Genomic DNA, 26062 nt, shown 5'->3' with positions numbered 1-26062 from the left:
AAAAGAAAATAATAATTGAGGGTTTTGGAGAGGCCTTAGTCAACGTCTGGGCTTAAATCCCGTAGAGATGTTGTTCTCTGATCCTAACTAGATTTTACAAGCTCGAAAACCCGCCAATGAGACGGAATTAAAATAATCCAAGAAGGGAGGGCTACAGTTCCTCTTCAGCGATTGAAAAGACTCATCGAAAAGTTGGTAATTTTAGCTGCCATGGGCGGCACAGTCTACTAGGGATTACTTTTTTTCATAAATCAGAACTCTGCAAAGAAACCAAATACGTTTCTCCCCCCCCCCTAATACAAGTAACTTTACAGCTTCAAGCAACTATGCAAACCTCTCTGTGGACTGGAGAACTCGGCGTACAGTGAGGACGCTTCCCATTTCGAATGCTGCTCTGTCAGCAGCACTGAGAACAGCGGCGCGTAGAGCAACACTGAAATGTGAGGAGCGACTGAAAAAGAAGTGTCACAGCAAAATGGCAGCTCTTTCTCACAATTCCAACTAGAGGGAGAAGAAGAGGAGGGGGCATGAGTCGCGGGGAATCTTTGGAAACTTTTTAATCAGAAAGTTCGTCTGTTGACAGCTCCGACAATCAGACCAGATCCTGAATTTGCATTCAGATGTCTCAGTGTTGGCTGAGACGCAGTGATACCTTTTCAAATGGTAATTATAATTTCTAGTCACAAGTGAGTTAGAGCGTCTGAGGGGAAGCTTAGAAAAAAAGCTGTTTGCCTGGAATAGTATTTGTTTGATTTTTTTAAAAGTTAAATGGCCATTCGTAGCCATTAACTTTAACATGATCTGTATTTTCCTATAAAAAGCAGATTCAACTCATTTGAATGACGCACAACTTTTTATGAACTGTGCAACGCTGTGAGAGCGCGGGTACAGCCAGCTGCACTTTGCAAAACAAAAGCAAAACCACACCGTCGTCCGCTACTTCCTGTTGTCTTCTTCGTCCTTTTGACCAGTAGCAACATCCGGCTGTTGATCATGTGACTTGTGTGATGTAAAAAAAAAGAAAAGTGTTTTAATGTGGCTGAAAAATCATCTCATTCCAGTGCGAAAACATTTTCTCTAGCAATATGAGTTTTTCCTTCAAAAGTGCTGCATTTCCATCAAGCGAATTTATTTTTGTAATTACAATTTGCGCAATTTTACGGTTAATGGAAACTCAGCTACTGTCTCCTTTTAAGACAGAGCAGCCGAACCCATTAACTACAGCTACTCTTCCTGTTTTTCTTTCCCATAGAAAGTACTCTTGGCTCAGTGCTTCTGCTGAGTTCTGTCTCCTTCCAAGATGAAGTTAATATGTTTATGGCTACTGCAGCCATAAACCTCGTTGCATTCTCCTAATTAATGTCTCCAGAGAAAGAAGTTCAGACTCATTGCTTCAATGTTTAGCGGTGTCACTTTCCTCAAACAAAATCATTGATAGAGCTATTGCAATAGTTAAATATGTGCATACACTTTGTAATTATCTTTTCCTTACAAAGTATCCCTGACCTGGTGCTTCCAATCTTTTCCATACAGCAAGAACTCCTGCTGCAATCTAGATCAACTTACTGGAACGGATTCACAACGTTCTTCTTGATTGGAAATTGTGAAAGAAAGTTTGCGTAATCAAACAAAAGCCACACAAATTGGGAGAGCATTCAAATTCTGCCTCTCATGTAAACATAAAACCATGACAGCCCTTCGCTAGAGTAATGCACTTACCTTCAATAGGGCAATAACGAGTTACTGCATCAGGCATCAGCTGGCCCTCCTTGTGTCTGCAGTAGACTTCGGCGATCTGCTGCCGGCACTCCTTGCTCTTGGCTCTGGACAGGGCAGAAATGGCTTCCTTGCCGCTGATCTCGCATTGCGGCGGCTGATCGTACGTCACCTCCAGTGTCGGTGTAGTCGCCTGCTTCTTGTGCGGATGCTGATGTCTGTGCTGGGACTGGTCAAGTGAGGCACGAGTGTGCTGCTGCTGCAGGCCTCCGACGATGCCCTGGCCACCAGGATAGGAGGCATTGTTTCCCAGTTCTAGCGACTGGTGGCCTATGGGCAAAATCTCATTGGAGCTGCGGCCCAGTCTGGGGGAGCTGTCGTGCCAGGCCTGCTGCTGGGTGTGGGGCTTCCCTTGCACACGCTCCCGCTGCTTGCTGCTGGTGGCGCCTACAGATTGCCGGTGCGAACGGGCACCGAAATTACTATTATCTATGTTCTCAAAGTCTTTGGGCACCGAGTTCTCATTGTTGCTGTCGACTCTGCTTTTCTCCTTCGGCCGGTGGGAGTAATACCCATCCTGGAGGGAGACAGGTGGAGCAGAGGAGGACAGAGTCGAAGGAAGTGTTGGGTAAATAGAGTGGGGAGAGAGAGGTAAGAGGAAGAGCAAAGTGGGGACACAAATAAGAAAAACAAGATCAGAACCAAGCGAGCACCGTGCATATCAAGTGTTGGATTAACAATCAACATGGCATTAATGACTAGGCAGCATGGCGCCGAACCACGAGCCATGAAATGAAGCAGCAAGGCACCACAGGGCGCTACATAACTCAAGGTGATACAGGTCTAGGGACTCCGTTGCGCCGTGCCATCATCAGATTAGCCCTTGGTTTCAATTAAAATCTCCTTCAAACAGACCCAACGCTCGGCAAACAAAGCACCAAGAGGGACTGAAGATGCAGAACATGACTGAGCGTGAGCGTAGATGAGCGCGTGTTCTTTCTTTTGCTTGAGACAAATAAAAATGCAAAGAAATTGCAGAGGCGTGGCGTCTGACTGCACTGCTCAACACTGCATGGCTGCATATTGGAGATAGTCTCAGAGTGAACGGGATTGTTTGCTTGAGCCCGTCCTCTGTTTTTCCAGCAGAATAGGCTGAAAGCATCGGGGAGCACAGGGCACAGCGGCACAAAAATCTGCTAGTGAGTGACACAGCGGTGGAAGATGAAGGAGCACTGGCACAGGGTACGAGCGAGCTATGTTGATTTTCTCTACTGAAATGTTCTGTGATGCATGAAACGAAAAAAAAACAAAAAAAAAAAAACAGAAAAAGCTGCCGCCAACCTGCTGTAACGCACCCCTCTACAGAAGCTAATCTGAAATTTGAAAGGGGAAAAAAAAAAAGTGAAGGTGGGAAACAGGATGACAAAGAGCAGCCGAGGAAAGACATACAGGGGATTCTTGACTTATACCCACAAAGTTTCTATGAATTTTACAGGGATTATAAATAAAACATTAACAGAAAGTGGCACAGAACTGTGAAGTGAAGCCAAAACTCATGAAATTTGTCAAATTATTAAAAAAATTTCAAAATGTGCAAAGATTACCCAGAGTTTGGATCTTTTTACCAGGCACTACAACAGCAGTTATCATAGATATGTGTGTAAAACAAAGCCTGTAAGAGAGAATCAGAACCAGGACAGGTGAGAAGCACGAGAGAGAGACGCGAGATTGGTTGGAAATGTCTCTCCACCCCTACAGCCAGGTCTGTTATCGCCCCGTTGACCTTTCCTCGCTGTAAACACCTTGTACTCGCACAATTACAAAGGTGGGACACTTTCACGCTCAAAGAGACAGGAGGGGGGGAGGGGATGATATTATACAGCGCAACGCAAAACTGCAGGGAAAACAAGACGGGGGACAACGCTCCCATTGTCATTTCCCTCTAAGCTTCCTCCTTGGCGGAGGTCTGGTTCTCACTAAATTAGATGCGTTAAAGCTGCCTGCCTCTCTTCTCCTCTGAATCTCTGCCTCTTCCCTCGCTCCTGCCCTTCACACTTCTCTTCACACATCTCGTTCCCTCCCCTCCGCTCCACTCCGATCATCCCTCATCCTTTCTTGCACATCTCCCTCCTCTCCTCTGATCATCTGCTACCCATTTTGCCTCTCTCACACCTCACTTTCTCCCTCTTCTCACCTCCTCTTTATTAATCCACCACTTTGCCACCTCTCCTGCCTGTCATAACCTCTCCCCGTCTCCCCTTTGCCCTCGTCTGTGACTGCTTTCCACCCCCGCCGCCGTACCCCACCAACTAGTTTAAACAAGACAGTGTTTCTTGTGAATGGCAGAACTTGTTAATCCTGCGTGTAACAGCTGCTTAGGCCGGTGATCACCTAAAAAGAAATCCCTGCCTCGACGTTTCAAAGGGAATGCTTTAGGAGACTAATCCACGCAGTGCAAGTCACTGGATGTTTCCAGAGGTAAAATGAGGCTGTGTGCAGTCACGATTATGTCTGTAAAGCTCGTGCTTGTAGTGGATTTTTGTTCAAAAAGTGCACAACGGAGAGTGTTGTTCTTTGTTTAAGGCAGAAAGAGTGAAGCCGAAGCATGTGTTTGCCCTGGAGGCTCTTGTGCTTTGATCCCTGCTGAGACAGATATGAGAAGATGAGGGACACAGTTAAATTGGAAAACTGCCTGGAAAAAAAAAAACAACGCCACAAAAGTGTGTGTCTCAACTTAGTAGAAGACAGACACGACGCAGAAGTTAGAGGTGAGATGCCAGTAGTTAAGAGCTTTTCTTGCTTTTAAAATAAGACCGTTTTGTTTTTTGTTCTTTTTCTCTCTAGTGTTCTCTTGTTAAATTAAAAATGACAAGTCTGGCATGTGGTGACGACGTGTTGTTGGACTTGTAAGGCACGTACTCCCCAAAGCACAGCTAATGGTAGAGAGTCTAAATCTTTTACAGTTTGTGGGAGAGCATAAAATCCTTTAACCACGCTTCCAGGAGAACAAGCTGGGGCGTGATCACGCAGACAATCCAACACAGAGGATCTAACGTCTTCTAGACGACGTATCGAGAGATGCAGAATTCCTTCTGATTCCTGATCTCAGGTCTTTGGAAAGCTTTGATCTGGCTTCCTGCTGTGGTTGATAATCAATTATTTATATTGGTGGCAGTGAGCGGTGGAGCGGTGGGGTTGCGGTGTTGGAGCGCGGGCAGAATGACAAAGGTGTGAATCTCTTCCTAAAGTCTTTCTGCGTAGAGTTGGAAGGTTCTCTCCCACTTCAACCCATCCATCAATTTTCTTTACAACCTTGTCCCTTAATGGGCTCGGGAGGGTTGCTGGTGCCTATCTCCAGCTAACGTTCCAGGCGAGAGGCGGGGTCACCCTGGACAGGTCGCCAGTCTGTCTCAGGGCAACACAGAGACACACAGGACACACAACCATGCACACACAATTTAGACAGACCAATTAACCTAACAGTCATGTTTTTGGACTGTGGGAGGAAACCGGAGTACCCAGAGAAAACCCACGCATGCACAGGGAGAACATGCAAACTCCATGCAGAAAGACCGGGGCCGGGAATCGAACCCAGAACCTTCTTGCTGCAAGGCAACAGCTCTACCAACTGTGCCACTGTGACATCCTCCCACTTCAACTAATTTGTTTAAACAGGGTTTCTGTGTAACTAATAGCTTTGACCTCTGACAACACAGCAAAAACAGCCTCATACATTTTACTGATTTTTTTTTAAAGATTTTGAGATAATGCCATACAAAGACATTGATTAAAATTGTTCAACTTTATAGTTTGAAATGGTTTTGCCTTATATTGTTTCAGATCTTTGCAATTTTGACTTGAGTTACTAAGACCATTACAGCGAAGCAGCCCCATGCGGCCTGAAGTCCAAATGAGTGGCCTGTGTAAGCAGAGGCTGAGGAGATTCCTGTGAATCCACAATCTTCACACGGTGTTCCTCTCTTCCTCCTTCTGTGAGCAAAAGGACTCCAGTAGCTGTGCTGCTATTTAATCTCGGAGACCGGGAGGAAACGGTGGGACACAGAATTAATAGCGGAGGCACTCACTGAAGATAGAGCTGCCTTGGACTACAGCTGGGGCATGGAGCTGCAGGGAGCTATCGATTGTTGCTGGGGATGTGTTTTCCGCTCCCTGGGAATGTCAGGGAGGCAAAGCGGGGATTGCCTGGCATATGGCGAGGTGGCTGTGCAGACACACACGCACAAATGAGCACAAGCGGGGAGCGCCCTGAGCCTTGCTGAACAGTGAGGAAAATGCAGAGGGGGGTAAACAAAAAAAAAAAGAAAAGAAAAGAAAATCATCCATCACTGGTAGGTACATTTAGAGAGAGGCCCAATGGAGCTGGGAGTTTCAGCTCCCCCTCTGGGGATGGTTTAGTCCATTTCTCAATACTAAGCTGGCCCTTTCCACTTTACCTCATTTCCTCTCCCACTGGGGGAAATAGTTCACCTGTCCTTTTTTCTTTCTTTCTCACTTCCTTTTGCCTCGATCTCCTGTGCAGCAAAGGGGAAAAAAAGCACATATCTGTCTTTCAGCACCTGTCCAGCTTCACCCTTTTCTTTCTCCTCCTCCTCCTCCTCCTTCTCTTCTCTGGCATTTTATTCCTTGCTCTCAGTAAAAGAAAAAAAAAATGTTCATCTGGTCCACCCTATCCCCCTTTCTTAATGCCATCGTTTGCTCTTGCAGTCCCAAGGAAAATGTGAAGGCCCACAGGATAACAACACAGATCAGATTCACCCCACCATTTCAGTTGGCCTTTATTTTAAAGGTGTATTTAAAGGGCTTGTTTTAATCTCACCCTGGAATAGCTCTCGAGTTGCCCTGCGGTGCTCATTGAGCTAAAATGCAAATACTTTGGTGTGTAACAGACAAGTTACAAAAGATTTGAAAAGATATGTCGGGCCATTTTAACACAAAACTGCCTGCCATATCTGTCTGCATTACATTATCTAAAAAGGCGTTTTGACAAGACACAAGTGACTCACTTGCTAACCGTTAGCTGCTATGCTAACGCTAGCATCTGCTTCCGAGATCCCCGGAAGTAAAGGGACATGACACAGTTTTTTTAGATCACTCTGGATGTTTACATCATTTTTCTGGCAACATTTTGTGTAGTAGAAAAGGGAGGATAGACCTGATAGGAATGGTTTGTACGCATTTATATTGTGACATAAATCAAACCATAATTTGATGGAGGGATTATTCTTTTTTTTTTTTTAATCATGACAACTTTAGAAGGAGATATTTGCATAAAAATTTAGTCCGGATATTTGACCTTAAAAATGTTTACTTTTCAAAAAAAAAAGTTTCCTCTGCTAAATACAGAAAATAAACCGCTTGTTTATGGCTACGAATTTCTATCATTGGATTTTCTATTTTTAGAGAGGTTTGATTGAATTTTACAACAAAGCTAATAAAAAAAGCAAAAAAAAAAATCTAATGATGTTCAAGATTCCCAGTGCACGTCCACAAACAATGGACAGGCATTACAAACCTGACACCAGAGAACTTACCAAACCAATAAAAACAACAACAAAAAAACACAACTCCTGGTAGACTCTAAAAACCTCAGAGTCGCTATCTACGAGGGAGCGTGTGTGCTGTGTCGCCAAAGTCGAGAGTGTGGGCAAATCTCTGTACAACCTGCCTTCCATGTGGCTAACGAGCTCAGATTAATTACCTGAACCGAGTGGCAGCAATTCTCTGAGCAAGACGTGGCGTCTGGCGCGACATGGAAGACGGATGCAGTTGACAGACTTGGTGCACAGCTGCTCCAGCACCTGAGGACGCCTCAGTGAGAAATGAGCCAGAATGGAGTTAAATGTGTCAATGAGGGGGGCCCCAAAGTGTACCAGTCAAACATGACAAAGATTTGTAAGTGACTAAGTGGGCTGATCTCTCAGTTTGAATGAAAACTGAATGCTCTTCATGCAGTAAACCTCCCAGCAGGTCTCAGCTGCAGGAAGAACAAAAAAAAAAAAATGTGGCAAAGATGCGTGAGAATGAGTCTGCGGTAGTCATTTCTCAGAAGATACGTTAAATACTCATCCCTGCTCCAGCACAACAAACAGGATTAAATAACTGTTTTTACCTCCTCAACATGTCATCGTGTATAGTTAGACTTTCCTATTCTAGACAAAGGTGGCTAATCATTGGTGAATGAAAATTTGCTTGCAATTTGCATCTCCTCCTTTTTTATTTTTTTTTACCAAGGTATTCATTCATGTCTTTCACTTTTGTAAGTCATTATTGTAGACGTACGAGATGCAGCCCAATTGAGTAATAAAATATCTGTTTTTGCTATCTCGAGCAACGCAACGTGATTCAAAAATGTCAAAACACTTGTCCATTAATACAATATCTAATTTTGTTGTGTGTCATTTACAATCTGCTTCATTTTCCGTTTTATCTGTTATGACTCTAAAACGGTTCCGTTTTATTTTTTTTTACTGCTATTCTTTTCTATTTTCCCAGTGTAGACTTTGCTCTCTGAAGAAATAGACCTGATGCATGTTGTTGGAGTGAGAAGGAATACAATTCTTGAGTTGAACTTTTGAGCTGAAATGAAAACACCCAACTCAACTTGCACCCACCAGGTAAATGTTTTTTGGTTTGTTTGTTTTTTACCGCCATTGACACAAATGTTTTTTTGTTTATCCTGCTAATCCTCTATAGCATATTTCTCAATCTCTAGTCCTTGAGGGACTCAGCAATGCCTCTACCAACATGAGCTTCATGTTATCTTAGGTTTGATCATAGGACTCCGTCTTTCAGATCTCACAACTCAAATAAGAACCAAAATAAATGGAAATAGTTTAATACAAAGCTAAACCCCCAACAGCAATTTAACTCTAAATCTAATCTTCAGAATTAGTGAAGATACTTCACTAATTCAGAAAAAAACAAAACAACAAATGGTTTGTAGGTATGAAACAGTTTATCCACAGTTGTGAAATGGGGGTACAAATCAGCAAAGAGGAGGATTGATCCAGAACCCATATTTTCTTATCCCATTGTCCGCCTGTTTGTTATCAATTACTGCTTTTAATTCAATAACGTGCATATTCATGCCTGGTGCCTGGGAAACACTAAGATGACACATCTTTCTGGCTTCTGGAAACTCAAAATAGTCTCTTACTGGCAACCAAGCTGTGAGATTTCATTACTTTCTGTGTTCTGCGTGCTTTTCAAGCTTCCTTTCTCTGTTTCTCCCTTTAGACATTCTCTTAAAACCCCCCTTTTTTTTTACCACAGGCCAAAACTGGAGAATGCTGGTCACATGTATGGTAAAAGAAGGAGTGTGTGTGCGTGTGTGGGGGTGTGTGTGCGTGTGTGTGTGCGTGTGCAAGCAAATACACGATTAGCACCCGCAGCAGCAGCTCCAAATGAGCTGGGTTTGGTATGCACAGAAGCTTCTTGTGTGCCCTGTGACAAGCCCTGGAGCTGGAGTGTTGGAGGGGGAGTCCATCTTTTCATCAGAGTGAACGCTGGTAACACTTTCTGTCCAGGAAATTTGAGGTAGACACATTGTATGTACTGATAGCAAAATTATATTTAGGAATCAGACAAAGATTCTGTTTAAAACCAAAGAGAAAAGATTTTGGAGTTACACAGACAAGGGTCGAGGGTTTTCACTGAGACCAGAGGTCAAAGGTGAGGTTACAAACTGATGCAGAATTCCCATTTTGTCCGAACAGACTTTCTTCTGTCGCAACTATGTGGCTTCGCAGACTGTTTGCACATGTGTATTTTTGCTTTGTCAAGATAATTAAAATGCCCAGAACGACAGAACCATTCCCACAGACACTGTAGTTTCTATTCCTTAAATATTGCAAATCTGCACATAAATGTGAACTCATAATGAAACATTCATCTTGTGTTGGTTTCTATAAGCTCACAATGGCATTACAAGTGAAAAGTTTTTGTTTTAGGAAACTGCAGGTTGTGATTTTTTTTTTCTCAGATCCAGGCGTTATATTATTACTGTTAATGGTTCTCACGTTAAATCGTTTCTATTCTTTAATCATCTCAATCTGTACAGTCAGAACCTCTCAGTCTTTTTCAAGCACTGCTGTGGGATAGACGTGTGACATGTAATGACAGCTGATAACCAGGGCATCTTTCATTCATCAAATAAACCTACAGGTTTGTGAAAACAGACTCATTGCTGCCTACTTCTCTAGTCAAAGTCTCCAAAAAAGGAAAGTCAAAGAGCACCAACGACGTGTTAACTCATTTTTTAAGCTATAACAGTGAGTCAGTCGTCTTAGTCACAGGCTCCACGTTCGAGTTTGTGAAGAACATTTTTATAAAGTTAAAATAACAGAAGGGTAAGTCATTTGTAAATTACCAACGTAGAGCTCCATCTAGATATGTAGTTGTCTGTTTTTTTTTCTTTTTGATTTTTACACACAACAGAAAAAGCAAGGTTGTATACAATGAAACAATAATTGCTAAATTTCCCTGTAGCTTTTACAATCGTTTCAGGGTCACTTCTTTTGTTCACGCTGGCTGATTTATGACTCATTAGAGTGCCTTCGGAGCCATTACTGATCTCATTACATATTCACCCTGCACCGCATAGCAGGGTAAACTGAAAGCTACTTATATTTATTTTGGATAAACAGGCTTTTCAGAGTAACATTTGCACAATAAAATAAACTATAAAACAGCTAAAAGTTTGGTATGGAGCAAGAAACTTTTTTTTTTCTTTAATAATTTAACACAATAACTCTGACAATAGTTAATTATATGTATGTGAAAAAAAAGCTAACTGGTTGCTGCTGCACATTGGCTCTTATAAACATCAACTTGACAGTCTAATTTGACCGTCTTTCCAGGGAAATGACTCCTTTTTAAATGTGATATCAAAAAACAAGAACTCTGCAAGGAGGTAAATTTGTTTATATTACACTTTAAATTAAATCAGATTAAATCAAAATTGGAAGGCAGCATCTCTAAAATTATGATCCTTACAATCACCAATAGGTGGCAAAAACTTAAATACCATCAAAGAACAGAGAAAGCAGCACTGCTATTGATAGGGAATGGGTTGTGCAGGAGTTTTTCCTATTTTTGTAAGACTAAACTAATGATCCGTACCTTTCAGTCTGTGCTTACAATAAAACGATAACAATCTTGACATGTAATTCTTGGCAAAAAAAACAAAACAAAACAGTATTCTGGTGAAAAAAAAAAAAACGCTTTATGTGGCAAGACTTATCAAATTCACTTTGCTTTGAATGATCAAAGCAAAATATGTTTCTGGAGATTTCAAAAGCTTTGTGTAACAAAAGAAAAAAACTTAAATGAAAAAAAAAAGATTAAAGGAGGTAATTTCTCTACTTTCAAGACACATTTCCAGCCAATTGTTTCGGACCGTGATCCTGATCATGTTCTGGTTGTTTTATGCTGCATCTTCTGCACTTAATTACATTCCTCTTCAAGCAGAAAAAAAGAAGCATATCTCCTGATTACGAAACACAACATGCACAGCTGAATCTTTGTATTCTAATCTTAAAACGCTGAATTATTAAAATCACTGCTCACTGCTTTTTAGAATGTAGAAAGTCTGGTCAATTCAAGCTAATGCATTTTGCACACACAGGATGTGCGTTTCTGAATAAAAGCATCAGATAAATGTCATAAAGTGTCATTTCATTAACATCGGCTCTCTGATGTGGAAATGACCTGATGCGACCGTTGCGGAGGAAATATAAGAAAATCTGCACGGAGATGAACAATATTCACTTCTGAAACTTCTACACTTGAATTGGATTAAGTAGAAAATGAAGTTGAAAGATGACCCTGAAGATTTGCTCTGTGTGGGCTCTCTCATTGCAAATTATGTCAGAGCAAAACGATCTAAAGAACAACGAAATGAATGCAGTGCTTCAGTTTTGGTTCACCTTCTTGGCTTCCGTAGTTGTTTTAACAAGCACACACGCACGCAACGCACACGCACACACACACATGCACACACGCAAATGCAAACTGAACAATGCCAGCACCGCTCAGTCACATAAACCTAGCCATGTCTGTGTGTTTAGCTGTGTCCATGTGTGTGTGAGTGACTGTGCCGCTTGTGGAGGCTCCAGGAACCAGGCTGGGTTTGAGAATGCTCCAAAATGTATGTGAGTTACAACACATGTCTGAAACCTGAAATTTACCTTTAAACACATAAGTCATGTGGCATAGCTAAAGACGGAATAGGTTATTTGACAAGTGTCGTTTGCTTTCAACGTGAGAAGTGATCAGGTTTCTCCTCACCATCTGGACTAAAATACAAGTTTTCTGCTGGGCAGCTAAAGTCATAACTAGACTTAAAATTAAACATCTCATTTCAGGGCTTACGAAGTTAGCGTGTACAGTTACTCCATCAAACTTCTCACATTTCATTCACATCTTTAATTGGTACAGTACATCCGCCAGTATTTGAGGTGCGTTGGATTGGACATCCACATGTGAATAGCTAAAATCTGAAAACTTGAAATCCCCTCTGGTCCTCTTAATGTGCATTAATACGTAGAGTGGAAACCATTGTAGCGCTACTTGAGAAAATAATATCTACTGTTTTCTTGTTCTCTACTTTTGGGGATACAGCCAGTCGTTGCTAAGGAAAATAAATGGCGCTCCTGGATTGGCTGATTGCAAACAACAGTCAATAATATGTTAAGTAGCATTGAGTTTTGGGTATCTCAGCATCCCAAGCAGCCTCTTTTTGGAATAGTGTCAATATGCTCTGCAAAAATTTAAAAATCAGTGAATAATTTTAAGTCATGTTCTACAGAAAAATCTGCAAGTTCTTGAATTTGCAAATACTGATCCATAAACAGGCTGGGGTCCACCGAACATCATGCTCTTCTCCCAATGATTCTTCTTTCCTTTTTTTGTGTGTGCAGGCAGCAATCACTCTATGTGTTCTAGTTCTGGATACGGAATTGGGGATGTTCTCATACTGTGAGGAAACTATTCAGAGCAGGAATTTATTTCGCCCTACATTCAGCGTTTCTCACCAGTTTGCTTGTGAAACTGACTGATTGCTGATGGTTTGGAGAACTCAAATCAACATGGATCTCAACAGCTGGCTAAGACCTATCAGTGAGGATCAGGATGCCCACTTCTCAACCTGCTGTGCTGAGATTGGCAAACCAAAGTGCAAAACGAACTGAAACTCATCCCAAAGTTCAATCAGTGTATTTTAACACAAAACTGCATGGCCAGCAGTTGCTTGTAATATTAACTGCGTGACAGAAAACGGAGGAAAACAAGACTGACAGTAAGGTACAGGCTTTTATTAACTTGTTTACGACAGAGGAAATGGAGCTAAATTTAAACTGTCTGTGTACCACCAGGCAGCTGTTTCACAAATATGGGAAGCTTTACATTGCTGATCCCAGTCACTGTTTGCTAACAAGAGTCTGAACCACCACCATTACAAAGCACTGAATCAATACCTGACACTGTTCAACGTGGCGTTCTTCCACAATTAATCCCACGTTGAATTATGTCAATGTCACACAGAATTCAACATTTGATTATTAGTACGAGATCAGCTGTGATAACAAGGGACGTCCTCGGCTTATGACTTATTTTCTGAAATGGTACATAAAAACAAATCATCAAGCATGTTGATGAGAACCTGTATGGTTCGGCTTATGTATAATACTTGTCAAAAATAGGACTTAAGAGAAATGTTAGTGTTTATTTTTGCTGTGATCATAAAGAGAAATTCAATATCACATTATGTCAAAACTGAAACACCAGTAGCTTTAAGGGGGGGATATTATGTCAAATTTGACTTTAAACTCCATTTTAGCTTTAAACTCTGACCAATGTCTGTAAAATTATGCTGAAAAAAGTCCCATAAGCTCAATAACTACTTACGCTTTAACATTAATAATCGTTTTGTGTGATAGTGGGGCCTAAATATGCCCCTCAAGCCTTCAGGTTGGTGCTGAAATAACTTGTCCTTTCTCCTTAACCGCCTCCTCACTATGTGAACTCAGAAAGTTTCCAGATGACAACAGGAATTGAAATCATTCAGCTTGCAAACAGTGTATTAAGCCTATATATCTCCAGCCACTGAAAGCCATTTAACAGGCCATGTTAAGATATTGGCAGTCCTCCTACTGTGTGCCTCTTCACGCTCTTTTCTCTCCTACAGCGTCCTAATATTTCCTCCCTTTGAGTAAGCCCCAGAAACGCACATCTCCCAACTTCGAATAAAGCCCATCAGGCGATTCCTGAGCCATATCTCACAAGGGCATGAAGAAAAGTTTCTTACCCCTCCTCTTCCTCCTGTCGCGCACCTCCCTGTTCAGCCATGAAATGACACCCCTATTTAATCAATTGTGAATCATGAAATTTTGCACAAGAGACCCCTTTTCTTTGCACTTGACAGTGATTGAACTGCACAGCCATGCAATTCCATTCACCACGGCGATGGGAAGAAAAGGGAGCGGAGGGGGAGGGGCCGCGTCTCTGTGCAGTCGGCGTGCGAGTGAGGGATGACGGCAATTTCCCTGTGACATCATGAGGCCCCGCTCAATGGCGCAGCAACACAGGGTCCCTTCTATGCGTCGAGGCTGCGTGGTCTGTCAGCGCAGTGGGGTCCCATAAGGGTACAAGGAGGGCTGCGTGTGTGTTGTGCTAGAGACAAACGTTTTACATATAGGCCCAAAAATAGATCAGGGGCAGGAAAAAACTGAGACGGACAACGGGTCTGGCATGAGAGAGATTAAGTGTAGAAAAGAAGAACTTAAGGAATAGAGAGAGCAGGGTTTGGGGGGCGGGGTATCCCCCTCTCTTCGGCGGTCAGCTGAGATACAAAGCAGTGACACAGCAAGATGCCGTACACTACACGAAGCTGAGCGGAGAGTCATGTTCGTCTGTTTTTAGCTGCGAGGCAAACCACATTTGATCCCGGTTCGATTTGTGCTTTACATGCTTAAAAAAAAAGCAGTCACCATATTTAGGAACAGCATGCAATGATTTGCAAATATACCACATGGTGAGGCAATTTGGTTTCACTTCCACTGTGCTGTCAAATGTTCTGCCTGCAGGACAAAAACCCAAGGCACATTGTTGGTAATTCCGAACGATAAGGAAGACTGGAATATGATTCCCTGATGCCCAATTCTTTTTTTTTTTTTTTTTGGAAATGCACAAAGATTGAGAAACAATGCTTCATTGTTGATCTTGGCGTGTACACCTTCTTGTTTCTAAGAGTGAATCCCCATCTGTTTCCTCAAGCCTTTTATTAAAAACCCATCAACAAGTAATGTGACAAAGATTTAGAAGTTGAAATACTGGATAACAATCGATTCCAATCTGCCATATTCCAACTATGCATTTAGTAGTGTCAAAAGAAATGTTTTTTACTTAAAATATGACAGAAATAACCAAACATCTTAATAACCAACAAGAGCTTTCCTAGAGACCTGTTGAAAACGTAATATATGTCATCGACTTAATGAGGCTAGACAAGATCAGGCCAACGATGACTTAGTCTTTTGCGTCTAAAGTTCAGTTTATTCTGGCCTGGCAGAGCAGGCTATTTATGAAATACCACACACTTACGGCATTGCTAATATCAGCATCCTCTTCAGGTTTCCTGTTGTTTTCTGAGTGAGTGCTTTAAGGTGAGAATAAAATAATGACTTCTTCTTTAGCGGAAAGAAACCGTGGTGGAAGCTGTCAGTTAGATGTTGTTTCTGCTGAAAGACTCGAGGGTGAAAAAAACTGTTTACCGAAGCAGAGAAACTCCAAGAAACGGTGCTTTCAAGACATCCATTGCATTTAAATGTTCTTAATGCACTGTTTGCCGAAGAGTTAAACATCCTTCTTGAATAAAATTCTTCAAATGATTATAATCAATCCATTTGGAAGTCACATCATGTGGTCAAATTTGCATTTTTGCAAAAACAAACACAGAGAGCTAATGTGTTGTGTCCAAACAGCTGCGAATGCAGCACAGCTGAACAGTCAATGGGAAATGGAAAAATTACACTCAAAGAGCAATCTATGGTTTTTGAAAGGTGTAGTTTGTGAGTTTTAAAAGTCGCTAAAGTTACAGTTATCTCCTTGGGGGATAGGGAGATAAAAATCAAAGTGAAAGCAGTAAGAAGGAGAGGAAGTGAAGGGGAGAAGAGAAGGCAAAAGCAAAAGCAAAAGCACAGATGGTTGATCAGATTTTAAAGTTCGACAGTCACAGCATAAAAATGTCCAGGGCAAGTTATTTCCAAGCAAGAGAGTAGATTTCAAGCCTTAGCTTCTTAAAATGTAAGAAGAAAAAAAGCCTTCAGTGAAATCTAAAAAGATATCAAAAAGATTATTTGTCCTTCTATAAATTAGGCAGTTTGTGGTTCAGTGGTTAACAAGATTGCATGACAAGAAGAGAGTTGGGGCAATAAACTAAAAAAGTTGGCTGAAGAAGAAGGAACCAGATTAATGCTTAAGTCTGCAGTTCTGTAAGTGGCCACTTAAAGCCTGCTTGCAACAACAAGTCAACCCCACAGATGTTCAGAAAAAAATAAAATTGTTTCCAGTTTGCAAAATTAAGCAGTTTTGGTTCATGCAGAGAATTTCACCAGACAATCACTGGGTTCTTTTAACCTCATCCTTAAATTGCAGCATGACTTAAGGGAGTGAGTTATCATGTACAGTATGTTGAAAAGACATTTTCCACAATGCGTGAGCTTGATCTGGTAGTGCTAGCAATAAGTTGGTGAATGAACCATTGGAAAATATCACATTTTTACATTTCAAGCAGGCAAAATCTTTGGATCTAGTCACCGGTCCATGCTACAGCCTGAACCAACTTTATTGGCAGATGAGACCATTATAGTGTCACATTTGTATAACAATGGCCTACGTCCTTTTTGCAAAAAAAAAAAACACTTTTGCCAAAAAAAATGACTTGGGTCATTATTTTTAGAAATGTGATTATATAGAGATTTACAGTATCCCTGAAATTAAACTAAGACAATCTCATTAGAAGGATTTACAGCATACCACTGTATGCTGTAAATTGTTTGTGGTGTGATGTTGATTCTACTGTGTTTCATATGTTTGTTTTATGCTTTGTATAGTTTTAAGGTTGATTTCTATTGTGCAGCGTTTTGTGATTTTATGTCTGTGAAAAGCGCTTTATAAATAAACTTTACTTATAAGCTTGTAAAATGGGTTTCAAATGGTTAGGTTGAGTTAATGTCAGTCTAAGCTGTGACGTCCAACTTCTGAGTGAAATGGTATGAACCTTAATGTCTATTTTAATTTAGCTAACATTAATATTTTAAGTCATTGTATGTCTCGAGTTTGAAAATTACCCAGATCAGGACATTTTAAAATTTTCCCCTAAAATTTGAAAATTATTTTTTTTATATTTATATAAAAATGATATAAAATCATCAACGCAGTACCTCAATCATGTCTAAAAACAAATAAAAAATTGCTCAAATTAAATTAAAACAAAAAAATGAATAGGGAAAACCAATAAAAAGTAAAAGCAAGTCATTTTCTCCAAATAACTTTGTTCACATTTTAGCATTGCTGTTGAAAGATCTTATACATGTATTTAAATGTTAGTAAAATTATATTCAATAATTATTTTACTTAATGAAAAATGTGCTGTTGACTGCCGCAAATACTCTCTAGCACAAAATCTAGCTTGGCTTGTTTGATTCATCTCTTTGTCTTCTAAATCAAATCGTATTACATCAGTCTGGAAATGACAAAATAAGAGCATACCTGCAAAACAGAACAGACCAAAAATATGAAACAGTTTTGCGACTGCATTGTTTTTGCAATTGACTGGAACAAACATTGAAAATGAAACTGATTAACTGCTCTACCACACTGTGCGTACATACGCTGTAGAAATCAGACAGTGACGTCTTCTCTTGAGATTTTGACAATATCACTTAAAAAAAACACCCAGTTCTTCTCCGTTGCAACAAAAAACAACCCGCAACACGCTTGACTTCTCATTTCTCTCTCTTTTCCCAATGTTAGTCCCACCTCTGAGCAGCATGGGGTTTCCAATACTCCCCCCCACCCCCACAAACCTTTTAAACCTGACATCAAAAGCCATTTGTTGCCAGCAGGGCTCCCTGACCAGGCCACACCCAAAACAAGTCGCGACACAATCTGGTCAAATTACAAACTTCCCCCTCCTCTCTCCTCTACCATTAAAGGGCACCTTAATATCCCCTCCACCACCACCTGCATGGCATCAAAGTCTGGAAACCCGGTGCTTTTCAGGAAGACACATCAGCAGCAATTTTGGCTCTCATTTCCTCCCTCACAGCAGGAGTTTAGCAGGACATGCCAAAGCCTCCGCTCAGCGTGACGGAGGGGGGAAGAGGAAGGTAGACTGGGAGTCTTGTCCTGCAGTCAACAATGTCCCTAATTTGTCCACAGATTGAGCGAAGAAGAGACAAAGGCAGGCCCTCAGACACCACCAATTCAGATGAAAGCACATTTATGAGCTTGTGTGTTTGCGTTTGATTGCCTCGGTGTGTGAGCGTGCAATTAGCAAGCAGTGTGCTGCAGCCATCTCGCTTGGCTGCAGGGTTACTGGTCACCAGGAGGCCTTCATCAACCCCCCACCTCCGGCTCCGCGGCTACAGATGTGCAGCGTGGCGTGGCGTCGGCACAAGGAGAGCGACAGATGTTTATACACGCGCACGCTGCGATTTGTACAGATGGATCTGTGTGAGGCAGTCGTTCTGATGGCGGATACCGACGCTTCTTCTTCACCGTCTCGCCTGCTGGCCTGGCGTGCCCTCTACACCCTCCCCAACATATGCTAATCGCTGCCAGAGAGCTGTAATTTGTAAATGATTTAACCTTTTAATAGCGAAAAAATGAGGTTGGATACAAGTGAGTCCCTCTGGATGTAAAGCCAGAGAAGAAAAATAAGGATTTGAGCGGCTATTTAGACATCACTTAACTGTGCCATCCAATTATCTGTGGGGCTCTATGCTCGGACGTGATCTGTCCACAGTGTGTGTGCGTGAATGGCTACAGTAGATGTTGAATTTGTTATTGGATTCTTACTTTTATATATATATATATATATATATATATATATATATATATATATATATATATATATATATATAAGTGTGTTTGTGTGGCTTTTCAAAACAAGCTGGTGCCAGGGCTTAGCTGATAGGCTAATTAAGATCACCACAGGGAATAAATGTTTCCTCTCTGCCTGCCATTTGTCACACCTGGCACAGAAATGTCACTGGGAAAAAGGAAACACACAGACAGACGTACACACACTGCGAGTGGGAGCATTGCTGAGGCGACAGGGCTACTGTGTGAAATTAAGCAGAAGCTAACAAAAAGTAGCAGGGAACTGGGGGAAAAAAGCAGACAAATGAGACATAGATATATGGCAAACAAAGAGTTTGTGTGGTGGTAAATTAGAACGGTTAGAGTGCAAAGAAGTGCAGAATAAAGGATGGATAACAAAGAGGAAAAAGACGTTCTAAGTTGTGCAATTCAACAGAATATTATAATAAGATAATATTAAGCTTTCCTGATAATAATATGGAGATGCTGTGACTAAAACTGGGAAAATATCCAACTGGGCATCGGGAGATTGCAAAATTAACCAAGCAACGGAAAGTCATAAATCTTGGCTCCTCACTGCGATGTCTCATCTGTGATTTTTTTTTTTCCTAATAAAGGTTACAATTTAATCAACTACTTTAAAAAAAATGTTCTCAAAGTGTGGAAGTCTTGGCTTACTATATTAATTTGGTACTTAAAGGTGTTATGCTTTCCCTTTAACAGGTGGCACTGAACACTGAAGTACACTGTGGCCCATAAAGTTGGAGTAAAAAAGTTTTTACATGTTCTTATGAAATCACTGTTCTGTACAGATCAAGTGTGTATCCTTTCAGAAAAATGTCGGTCACTCTCTCCCGAATATAAAGCATTGAAAATCAAGAAACATATTTTCCAGCTTGTTTTATCAAGATGCTCACTCTTTGACAACCTTGATTAGCAATAATACAAAACCACAGTTGTAACACAAAAACAGCAACGGTTATTCAGCCTGAAATGTTTCAGTCGAGTCAGAAGGGAACAGGAATCAGAGCAGTTTAATGCTCAGCTAACCAGTAGCATGCAGCAACAGGTGGGGGACGGGCAGAATTTCAAAACTCTAAGTACCAAAAAGCTAAAAAAAAAAAAAAAGAACTGAAGTCATTCCAGCACTTTCTCTGACTTCCAATTAAAGCAAATGTAAATCTTAAGAATGATATGAAATTTTATTTATTTCTAACTATTATTCCAGAGGCTGCAAAAACAACACATAGATAATTGCAGGTGAAATACAGTGTCCATCACATTATTTCTTCTGATTTCAGAGCTCGGACATAAATTTGGGCAAAACCATATAATGCGCTCCCACCGAATTTTGCAGTAGTTTTCAAGTTGTACAGAATGTTAAGCCTGTGTGCAATGGCTCTTTTCACAGAGTAACACAATTATAACAGGCTCTTATTAGCAGGTTCATTAGTTACTACAAATTAGTATTTGATCAGGTAGAGCCTGCAGCCGGTTGTATGACAGAAATGTCTCCTTGTAACTTGCTGTGTTTCGTTTTAAAAGAGCATTCACTTATTTATTTAAATTCAAAGGTGGGAATTACAAGTTTGATCATTTTCCAACGTCTGTAAAATCAAAACTGAGTATGGAATAAAGTTCCCGAACTTTATTCCATTAAATAAGTGATAAACATTTCAGAATAAATTGCATTGGTTTCTGCTCATATATTCAGAAAATGACCTTTCTTTTCTTGGTTTACCAAATTTCATGGCTTTTCCAACTCCTTGATCTTTTTCATTTTTGAAGGTTTAACAAATAACATTACCCTCAGTCTCATTGTTTGACTTTTGTAAAATTACAAACTGTGATCAGTGATACTATCAGTGAAATGCATTTCACTGTTTTAAGTTTGTCCAATTCAAGAAACCACTAAAATAACCCGTTACAACATTAGATTGACCATTGTGTTTTTTTCATGATTTGTGAAAACAAATACAGAAAATAAAGCCCAACTAGTTTAAAGAGGCATGATAATGTTACAACCATGTTACATGGTGTAAAGTTCAAAAAAGTCATTTTTACATAATATTGTCTCTTTAATAATTACACATAAGTACCCATAATAAAAGTCTAGAAAAAGTGTAAAAAAAAACCCTGAAGTAATCTTGAATGAAAGTAATGGGTGGCCCTCTTTTAGTTTTCACACTATTGGTAACTACAAAACGTGTTGTGAACAGGACTTAAAATCAGAGGAATAGCAATTATAGCAGTTTTGGAACTTTTTCAGGCCCTTGTAGACCTTGATATTAATAACAGGAACGTTTTCAAAAGAATATAACAAATATTTAAGTATTAAAAATGCATGAAAGACGATAAACTGCAAACTGTAGGAAGGTTACGATTTAATATTTATAAAACCTTGCAATACACCGGACACCGGCCTACGTCTTTGCTAATACAGGCAGTGAGAAATGAAGGAGACCGGATCATCCATCCAGAAGCCCATGCTACCGCCTCTACGTTTGCCTGGTGAGTCTTTGGTTGTCTTTCAGAATCACATATTGTTTCACACTGAAACTCACCCTTCATCACACCTGTGACAGTTGAAGTGGAGTGTAGCTCCACAGCTGCTGCAGCGCTAACAACCAACCACCAGCCCAGACCTGCTGCAGCACGAGAAGCACCAAACATGGCAGTCCCAAACACACTCAATGTCTGGATAAGCCTTGATGAAAAAAAAAAAAATGTATATGTAAAGCCTCTCTCAGCTAGCTTGACCTTTTAGGAGTAGCTGAACATAACTAAATAAAGCAAACAAATAACCCTCTGTTTGGATTTTTGGAGCACAGCCCTGAAATACTCACATACTGATCAAATACATGCTTGCATTTCACGGAGTAAGTCAGAGTGCTGGAGTGTGACACGGAAACGCCAGAGGGGGGTAATTCAGACTCGGAACTGTAACTTCTTTTCATTTGGAAGCGATCGAGGCCAAATAAATTAGATAAAACCTTCATTTCGGTTCAGAAGTTTGCCGCTGCGAAAACTTTGATGGAGTGCAACTTCCAGAATTGATTGCAGCTGAAAGCAAAGCGAGTGCGGCATGCGCAGCAGGGCGAGGAGGAACATTAATGTAACATCGCATTACGCCGAAGATGCTGCAGATGTTGCAGATGACAGTGAAGTTTTTTAGAAGAACTGCACCAGGGATGAACTTTTATTTTTTGATTATTAAGTCAACAAATGGTGCTGTTCCCGATCATACGTTGATAGGAATACAGTAATTTATGACTTATTGGAAGTAACTGCCATTAAACATTTATGGACTCATTTTGCATCTCGTCAACATGTCACTTATGCATCCTTTGTTAACTTCAACATGCCAGCTGTCCATTCTTCCTCCTCCTCCCTTCATCCTCCTACATCTGCCCTTCATTGTTCATGGCACCCTCTACCCCTCTTCCACCGCCCCTTTCTTTGCAACAACAGACATATTATCGTTGCTGTCTCCTGCTTTAATACACACTCCATGCAGTCTGACAGCGGCCGTATGGCCCCATCCTGTCCAGCACCGCAGAAAAACGTTGGCCCCATATGGAGCTTCCCCACAGGGGAGAATGTATCTGGAAAGGCTGAGGGCATTGAGTTGGGCTGAAAGCTTCACAAGGCTCACAGAACACAGAGCTTAAAAGGAACTACGGCTGAGCAAAGACGCTGACTTTTCCAAGGTTCGGCTTTCATGCTGGAGTCCTGCTGTTTCCTCATTCACCATGTCTTTGTTATGTTAGGTTTCTGTTTTAAAAAATATCATCATCATCGAGCCATATCAGCTGTTTGAGACAATTAAGATTTTCACTTTAAATGATGGGACACTGACCTCAACAAACTTTTTGCCTGACCAGTCCTGAATGATGGTCGTCTTGGTCGGAAACAGACAATCCAGACTCTGGATTTGGAAACATTGGCAGTATTTTCATAAACACAGCTAGCCCCCCAGGCTAAATTAAGTCATTACTTCTAAAAACAACACACACTTAAGGGTCCAGGTTGGTCGGAAAGAAGCCGAACTGTTGACGTGGTTTTCCAATGTCCGTTTTCGCACAGACCTCTTACAATCCACCAGACCCACCGAGCCGAGCTCCTGCCCAACGTCGTAACGTTTTGCTTTATTTGTGATTTACAATAGCGTAGTAAACACAGTGATCATGGCAGAGAGAAACAACTACTACAAGTCATAACATCACAAGTTCAGAATAGGAGGAAATACTCATTGTTAATTTGGAAAATCTCATTTTATTTTCCCAAGTTTTCCTTCTCTGTCAGAAAAAAAAAGCAGAAGGCCTCAGTGAGACGTTTCAGTTCACAGATTAAACTTCACCTCTAATTAATTCATTTGGCTTGTTTTGAAGGACTGGTGAAATACTGTTTAACTACAAAGCTGTTTTTTACTGATTGCTTTCTCGCTCTCTCAGTCTCACTCACACCGTGTGACGTCTCCCTTCACAAAAAACACTAGTGATCTTACAAAACTCCCGAAAGCTGGTATTATAAACGAATGAAAGAATGGCTACACAATCTAAGGATTAACAGTAAATGTGAGCATTTGTTGAATTTTCTTCTCTTTCAGAAGTTGTGGTTCTTCTGTTTTCACAAGTCATTACAAACCCCTCTTCAAGTACTGAACTGGTTAATAAAAACATTAAAAAAAACAGCAACTCGACATGTCGTCGTTTTAGAGCAATGTTCCCATGCTTCACTGATAAAGGGGAAAAAGAGGAAGAAAAAAAAATCAGACAGCATACGAGCTTGCGCCTCTTAATCTCCCTCCTCCGGCTCAGCCTAACTGACATTTTCTTAATTTATTTCTCTCAGGATTCCAACATTTTAATTAGGTCACTCCAAATCTCCTCCCACGTAGTGTTATTCTGGAAAAAAAAAAAAAGAAAAACTTTTCTTTACTTCAGCATGTTTGTCACTTGCCTACTTTAGTCTATCGCCGTCTCTGTTCCCTTTTCTTTCCCTCACACTTGTCAGTTCAGCTCAAGGCGTTATCGTAATAATGATGTTCAATAGTTTCTCAAGCGACTTCTGAATCCACCACAGGTAAATACATAATTGAAACTTTCAAATTTGCAGCAGGTCTCTGTAGAAAAAAATCCTTTCAATGCTTCAGCTTTGACAAGTATGAAAAAAATTAGTAAAAAAAAAACAGTGAGGGTCTGTGCTGCTTACGCATGAATTTATATTTGTTCACATCAACATGAGGGTTTGAGATAATATTTTAACCCCTTGTAAAAGTTGTCAGTACTCTTATCTGCTTGAGTATATTTGTCCTGTAATTACAAGAAAAATTATCCATAATATTTGGGGGTTTTTAAGCTGGAATTGCTAGTTTATCTCCAGGTTGACTGGAAACAAAAGTAAATTGCTTTTTTTGTAAAGTCTTTAAGAAAGTCAAATCCTTTCAACATTTTCCTTTGACAACAGAAAGGAATTTATTATGACTCGTGTTTTGTGGCCAAGGTAGAGGCTTTTAGGGTTTCGTTTTCTTTTATGATCAGTCAGTGGCTGTAAGTTTCCAGACACACCAAGGTGACAGTCTACTCTCAGCTGCACTAAAAAAAGGCTTTGGGCAATTGTCACCTGCAATTGTCACCTGCAATACTGGCAGACGGTGTCCCATAATTCATTACGATGTTGTCATAACAAAATGACTGAAACTTTTCAGAATCACAGCAGAGTTAATTGTAAAGGGGCTTTTTCATTTAAAATAGTTTTAATAATTAGAAATCCTCAAAAAAATGTGTCTGAATTTTTGGCTTTGGACTGACAACATAGAAATGCAGCAGACTTGCAACTCTTTTGTTGGCTAAAGCATGCAAACTTTGATAAAGAGTCAAGAGGCTTCTAATCAGACAATTTTATGCTTCATCATTTATGACATTTGGCCACTGAGTTGGCTTTTTCTGCAACCGATGAATGCATAATATCACCAAAAACAACACTCTTCGGTGTAGAAGTTCCTACCCAATAAAGGAGTCTCAAAGTTAGCAATAGTTAATATCTGTCAGGGATATGGCAGCACAATTAGCAACAGCACATTTACAGCTACGACAATATCAAGCATCATGCCTTAAGGTTTTCTATGCCAGTCTTAAACTTTGTGAAGTTTGTTTTTTAATGAAGTAAACGCTGCTTAATGTTCTTAATATGTTAATATGTTCTAATAAAACATTTTTTTTCAGTCCACAGCAGATGTAGTCATGATTTTTGTTGAAAATTGTGAAGAAATGGTATCTCATTTTCGGTATTTATCAATTACTCACTACCTGGAGTTTGTGTTTGCTATGAACCCCAAACATACATACATATGCATTTATTGAATAAAGCAATATGGTTATCACAACATTCAACAAGATTATTGCATATCTAACATTTCCAAGTATCCTGTAGCTGAAAACGTCTACAAAGGAATCTGCACTTTCTGCAGAGATTATGACAGAGAGCAACACTCAAGCAGATATCAGGAAGATTAAGATATAGCAGCTGTTTTATACTTTATATTTAATATCTTGTGGTATGGGAAAGTTCTGCAACAAAATAGAAGAGAGAAAAGGAGAAGTGCTGCAGTTATGTCTTATTTGAGTCGTGTTTTTACATCAGGTACGGACATTAGATTTGTATTTTAGATGTATTTTTAGAAATTCAGAGACATCTCAGTAAACTATGGCCACAGAATTCATTATTTTATTTAAACATGAACATCCTAGAGTTACAGCAGTTTAATTTTCAATTACACAGAAAGAATTTTTTAAAAAGTTGTATTTCTTCTTTAAAAGACATTTGAAGTAATTAGTGCCTGAACTTACATCACAATGTGAGAGCTCTAAAAAATATCTCTTTTTGGTATATTCACTCATAAGTTAAAAGCTTTATTTTGAAAAAAAAAAATGCAACAGTTGCAGAATGACTTCAAGAAAAAAAGACAAAGAAAAAAAGAGCAGCAAAAATGTAATTACTTTCTAGAAGTTTTCAAATTTCTGGAGTCAAGTCATCAACGGATCTACTCTCAGTTACTCCATGCTCTGCTTTGGTAAGATTTTCCTCAAATTGCCTTTATGACATTTAAAAAATAAAAAGCAAACTGGTTTGACATCCAGTGTTCTTGGTTAAGGAGTTTCCTCCAAGTCTCCCAGTTTCATGGATGAGTACATTAAGATGCAGTCAATTTAAAATTTTC

General features: G+C 40.2%; 1 protein-coding gene across 1 annotated transcript in view; it reads right to left on the bottom strand.

Moving 5' to 3' along the window:
* xylt1 (xylosyltransferase I) overlaps positions 1 to 26062 on the bottom strand; it is a 103104-nt gene that overhangs the window by 49853 nt on the left and 27189 nt on the right. The window contains exon 2 of the mRNA XM_008409210.3: positions 1720 to 2293. Coding sequence (XP_008407432.1) covers positions 1720 to 2293 — 574 coding nt within the window. The remainder of the gene's footprint in view (positions 1 to 1719; positions 2294 to 26062) is intronic.

Source organism: Poecilia reticulata, chromosome 1 (assembly GCF_904066995.2).
Source record: "Poecilia reticulata chromosome 1, P_reticulata-male-v2, whole genome shotgun sequence".
NCBI lineage: Eukaryota > Metazoa > Chordata > Actinopteri > Cyprinodontiformes > Poeciliidae > Poecilia > Poecilia reticulata.
Note: the sequence above shows the minus strand (reverse complement) of the source record. Positions and strands in the feature narration are given on the sequence as shown.